The 6,189-nt window shown below is 41.7% G+C and overlaps 1 protein-coding gene across 1 annotated transcript in view; it reads right to left on the reverse strand.

The window, feature by feature from the left end:
• CHKA (choline kinase alpha) overlaps positions 1–4,809 on the reverse strand; it is a 57,192-nt gene extending 52,383 nt beyond the window's left edge. The window contains exons 1-2 of the mRNA XM_011987080.1: positions 4,779–4,809; positions 579–718 (exon numbers count right to left, since the gene is read on the reverse strand). Of these exons, the coding sequence (XP_011842470.1) occupies positions 579–718; positions 4,779–4,809 (171 nt within the window). The remainder of the gene's footprint in view (positions 1–578; positions 719–4,778) is intronic.
• Positions 4,810–6,189: the final 1,380 nt, after the last annotated feature.

Genomic DNA, 6,189 nt, shown 5'->3' on the forward strand with positions numbered 1-6,189 from the left:
CAGACAAGTTGGGATACCCTGTAACTGAATAATTCAATAGATACTTTAATTAAGAATTAGATTATTTAAGTAATATAAAACTTTAGAAAGATTATGACTATAACAAACAATTCAAAGTTTTAAAGAAATCTCAGAGAAATAGTTATCAAATTCAGCTTCGTTGAGATCATACTTTGTTAACTGGGACTATCCTCTAAAATCTTTTGGATTATGTTATAAAAACAATACCTTCTCCACATTAGAACTTTACAATCTAAATCTGAGCTGAAAATTTTAATCAATATGTAGAACCAAGAATCATCAAGCACTATTTAAGATTTAACCAACGTTGTACCTTCTCTGGATGTGAAACTGGGAATACCTGTACTAGTTTACTAATAAATAATAACTAAAAAAGAACAGGAATTAACTCAGAATGCAAACCAAGTTGTGCAGCCCAATTACAGTAAAAGCAATATACTTAAATATCTTTAGTAACACCATTAAAGTATTTAAAATCTCTTTCCAAGGTATCTCAGGAAAGAAGATTTAAAATGTTAACAGGATCCCCCCCCTCCCAAAGTAGCCTATCAACTCACCATCTGCAAAATCGCTCCATAAAGTCGCAGGAGCACTTTCCGAGGCTCATCGCCAAGGGTGGCTGTGGTATCAGGTAGGGAGCACTGGAACAGCATGTTGCTAAGGCCGCCTCTGTCAGAAATAAGAGGATAGTAAGTATCTGTATTACAGGTGAGCTAAATCACTCTTCTTGGATAAATATGGATGAAAAGTCAGGGTTACACAATAACTGTTCTCATCTTATCTCGATTTATTCTCTCAATTTAACTCCATGAGTCACATTAAAAACAGACAAATTCTCTATCTGTTTAATTTCTAGAGTAGAGGTGGGGAAGCGTTTTTGAAATCGCCTGTGTGGGCTGGGCACGGTGGCTTACGTCTGTAATCCCAGCACTTTAGGAGGCCAAGGCGGGTGGATCACAAGGTCAAGAAATCTAGACCATCCTGGCTAACACGGTGAAACCCCATCTCTACTAAAAATATAAAAAAATTAGCCAGGCATGGTGGCGGGCACCTGTAGTCCCAGCTACTTGGGAGGCTGAGGCAGGAGAATGGCATGAACCGGAGAGGTGGAGCTTTCAGTAAGCCGAGATCACGCCACTGCACTCCAGCCTGGGCGACAGAGCGAGACTTGCCTGTGTGTACCTCCACATGCTGTTTTCCTTTAGAGAAGAAAGAAGAAATGCCCTCAGTCCTGGGAAGGGGAAAGGCATCCCAGATGCATCCTTGCAAACTCATATTCTTCTAGAATCCAAAAATCTCCATTATATTTCTATAATTAGCAGGTTAAAATCTTGAGGCAATATTTAAACCTTCTTCTCTAGGGCTTTCCATTTGATATGTATTAATAGTTCCAAGATCTTCTATGCTAGTGTTACTAAAGATCTGTCAACTGATTTTGACTAGGAGCTTATTCAAAAAACTTCCAACATTAACTGGTTACCACGGCCTTCAGATGAAACAGGAGACCTCCATACTCTAATCACACACCAAGTAGGTAGCTAAGCAAGGAATCAAATTCAGGCATATGGCTCCAGAGTCCTTGCTTATAACTAACCATGAAGAGTTGTCAAAGAGATAGGAGGCAAAGCTGAAGAGCACCACGTGCCACATTAAAGATGTCATAGGAGGCCTGGTGCGGTGGCTCACGCCTGTAATCCCAGCACTTTGGGAGGCCAAGGTAGGTGGATCACCTGAGGTCACCTGGCCAACATGGTGAAACCCTGTCTCTACTAAAAATACAAATCAGACGGGATGGTGGCACACACCTTGTAATACCAGCTACTTGGGAGGCTGAGGCAGAAGAATCGCTTGAACCCAGGAGGCAGAGATTGTAGTGAGCCATTATTACACCACTGTACTCCAGCCTAGGCGACAGAGCGAGACTCCCATCTCAAAAAAAAGGAGAGGAGGCCAGGCGTGGTGGCTCACGCCTATAATCCCAGCACTTTGGGAGGCCGAGGCGGGCGGAGGTCAGGAGATCGAGACCATCCTGGCGAACACTGTGAAACCCTGTCTCTACTAAAAACACAAAAAAATTAGCCGGGCGTGATGGTGGGCGCCTATAGTCCCAGCTACTTGGGACGCTGAGGCAGGAGAACGGCGTGAACCCGGGAGGCGACGGAGCTTGCGATGAGCGGAGATCGCGCCACTGCACTCCAGCCTGGGAGACAGAGCGAGACTCTGTCTCAAAAAAAAAAAAAAAGAGAGAGAGGAGACGAGAGGGGAGGGGAGGGGAGAGGAGAGAGGAAAAAAGAAAAATGTCATAGGAGTTGCAAAATCACCTTCCATCAGGACTACTCTCTATAAACCTCTATGACACAAAAGTCTCCGTGTCCTATCACTGCTATAACAAATTACTACAAACTTAGTGGCTTAAAACTTTAAAACTGAAAGCAGATTCTGATCGAGCTCATGAATTTTTAAAAATAAGGGTAACTAGGTGGAAATGGGGAGTCGGTTAAGTTTAATGGGTACAGAGTTTCAGTCTGGGAAGATGATAACATTCTGGTGATGGTAACACAACAATGTGAATGTACTTAATACCACTGAACTATAAATTTCAAATTTGTTAAAATGGTATTTTTACTGCTGCTTATTTTACCATAATTTTACTTAATTTTATTTATTTATTTATTTATTTATTTATTTCAGAGAGGGTCTTGTTCTGTCATCCAGGATAGGGTACGGTGGCACAATCTCGGCTCACTGCAACCTCCACCACCTAGGTTCAAGCGATTCTCCTGACTCAGCCTCCCAAGTAGCTGGGATTACAGGCTCATGCCACCATGCTCAGCTAATTTTTGTATTTTTGGTAGAAACGGAGTTTTGCCATGTTGGCCAGGCTGCTCTGGAACTCCTGACCTCAAGTGATCCACCCATCTCGGCCTCCCCAAGTGCTGGGATTACAGGCACACCATGCCTGGCCTTATTTTACCACAGTTTTAATAAAAAAGGATGAAGTACTGATATATACCACAACATGAAACTTAAAAACATTATGCTAAGTGAAAGAAGACGGTCACAAAAGACCACATGTTATATGATTCCATTCATATGAACTGTCCAGAACACGGAAATCTATAAAGTCCATTAGTGGCTGCCAGGAGCTGGGGTAGGAGGGGGTACTTAAGGGTAGGGGATGATAACTAAAGGTTTCTTTTTGAAAGATGAAAATGTTCTAAAACTGACGGTGGTAACAGCTACAAGTATCTGTGACTACACTAAAAGCCATTGGACTGTACAATTTAAATGGGTGAACTGTATGGTATGTGAACTATAGCTCATTTTTTTCTTATCAATTAAAAAATTTGAATGTGCTTCTAACACAAACAATTTTTCCCAGATTTAAGTAAGACATATTTAAGAAGTTTTTTCAAAGGTTACTTAAAATGAAAAACCATCATGAGTCTCTAGGAACAAGACAGCAAGAGTCAGGATCTATTTTCCCAGAAGGTTGTCTACCTCAGTTAAAAAGAACAAAAATAAAAGGGAAACCAAAGTTCTTGTTTTTCCCAAAGTAAGCTGTGAAACAGGCCGACAATGTGTAGATCAAAGGAACCAAAAACAGCCTTAACCTTTCTGCTAAACTTGGGGTGGTGCCTCAACTGTGTGGCTTATCAGAATCCCCCTGCCGTGTCTGGTCACAGCCAACATGGGTTTCTGGCTACCAAGCAACAGAACAGGCATTAAAACAGAGTTAAAAGCCCTAGTTTTTCTTCCGGTCACATACTCTGGAAATCTCAGTCAAATGCAAAAGCAAACAGATGAAGTACTGTTCTAAATTGTGTAACCTGATTCAAAGTTTATCCCCGTACTGCTAAAGAAGGAAGGCAGACTAGCTTGGCCAGAAACAAGCTCACGACCTGGAAACGCTTCAGCTGTTTTGTATTACCTGTAACCTCTATTGTTCAATAGGTTTCAATGAAGAAACTGTCAATTATTTTTTAGTGACGGTCAAAATAAATGAAGCAAGGTGACTGGCACCAATAACCCAAACTGTGAGAAACTCACCTAGAAAAAAAGCCAGTTACCAGTGAGTCAAATAATAATATGATCAGGAACAACAAAATCTGGTGGGAAGAAATGCCAGAAATGGTAGAAAAAATTTATCATATAATTTGTCAAAAATATCCTCCCAAGTAAAACCCCAGGAGCTCTCAACGATTTACAAGAAGTTTTGAAACCACAAACTTTATCACCTGGCATAACAGTTTTATAAGTCATAATTAAATATGAGAGGCATGGGTTGGATGTGGTGGCTCATGCCTGTAATCCCAGCACTTTGGGAGGCCGAGGCAGGCAGATCACTTGAGGTCAGGAGTTCAAGACCAGCCTGGCCCACATGGTGAAACCCTGTCTCTACTAAAAATACAAAAATTAGCCGGGCATGGTGGCACATGCCTGTAATCCCAGCTACTTAGGAGGCTGAGGCAGGAGAACTGCTTGAACCTGTGAGGCGGAGAGTGCAGCGAGCTGAGATTGCACCACTGCACTCCAGTCTGGGGGACGAGAGTGAAACTCTGTCTCCAATAAATAAATAAATAAATTTAAATATACGCGCACGCACACACACATACACACACATATATATATGAGAGGTACAAGATACTCAAGCAAAATCTCAAATACAGTGACAACAACACACTTATTCCACACTCAACATAATGACAGGAAGGAAACGGAAAAGAGCAGGAAGTACCTGCTGGCAGAATTCTCACCTCTGCCCTCCAGACCCAGTGGTGCAGGCATCACTAACTGCCAACTCATGATTCCTTAACACAGAATACTAAGGGAATACACGCAGTATAAAGAGGTTCTTTTTCTTTTTTTTCTTTTTTTTCTTTTGTTTTTGAGACAGAGTCTTGCTCTGTCACTCAGGCTGGAATACAGTGGCACGATCTCGGCTCACTGCAAGCTCCACCTCCCAGGTTCACACCATTCTCCTGCCTCAGCCTCCCAAGTAGCTGGGACTACAGGCGCCCACCACCACACTGGACTAATTTTTTTTGTATTTTTAGTAGAGATAGGGTTTCACCGTGTTAGCCAGAATGGTCTCGATCTCCTGACCTTGTGATCTGCCCACCTTGGCCTCCCAAAGTGCTGGGATTACAGGCGTGAGCCACCGCGCCCATCCAAAGAGGTTCTTTTGCAGAAACTGTTAATCAATACTGAAATGAATCATTTCAGCTTCTCTTGATAGCCAGAAGAACCAGGCAAAAGAAAGAAATAAAAGGCCTCCAAATTGGAAATGAAGTTAAATTATCCCTGTTGGCAGACAACATGATCTAACATACAGAAAACCCTAAAGACCCCACCAAAAAACTATTAGAAGAACTGATAAGTTCAGTAAGATTGCAGGATACAAAATCAACATACAAAAATCAGTAGCAGTATTATTTCTATATGGGAGCATCAGGTGGGAAGATCACTTGAGCTCAGAAGGTCAAGGCTGAAGTGAGTGAGCTGTGATCATGCCACTGCATGCCAGCTAATAGCATATTATCTGAAAGAGAAATCAAGAAAACAATCGTGTTTACAATAACTACCAAGAAAAAAGAAATAAAGAAAGAAAAAGAAAGAAATTTAACCAAGGAGGTGAAAGATTTCTGCAATGAAAACTTTAAAATATTGATCGGAGAAATGAAGACACAAATAAATGGAACAATAGCCCATGTTCATGTATTAGAAGAATTAATATTGTTAAAATGTCCATACTGCCAAGCACCGTGGCTCACGCCTGTAATCCCAACACTTTGGGAAGCTGAAGTGGGCGGATCACTGAGGTCAGGAGTTCAAGACCAGCCTGGCCAACATGATGAAACCCTGTCTCTACTAAAAATACAAAAATTAGCTGGGCATGGTGGTGGGCACCTGTAATCCCTGCTACTCGGGAGGCTGAGGCAGGAGAATCGCTTGGACTCAGGAGGCGGAGGTGGCAGTGAGCCAAGATCACTCCACTGTACTCCAGCCTGGGCGACAGAGCAAGACTCTGTCTCAAAAAAAAAAAAAAAAAAGAAAAAAAAAATCCACACTACCCAAAGCAACCTATACATTCAATGCATCAATGCAATCCCTATGACGTTCTTCATAGAAATAGGAAAAACAATCCTAAAATTTATATGTAATCAC

The sequence above is a fragment of the Mandrillus leucophaeus genome, unplaced genomic scaffold, assembly GCF_000951045.1.
Source record: "Mandrillus leucophaeus isolate KB7577 unplaced genomic scaffold, Mleu.le_1.0 Scaffold30, whole genome shotgun sequence".
In the NCBI taxonomy this organism is placed as follows: Eukaryota; Metazoa; Chordata; class Mammalia; order Primates; family Cercopithecidae; genus Mandrillus; species Mandrillus leucophaeus.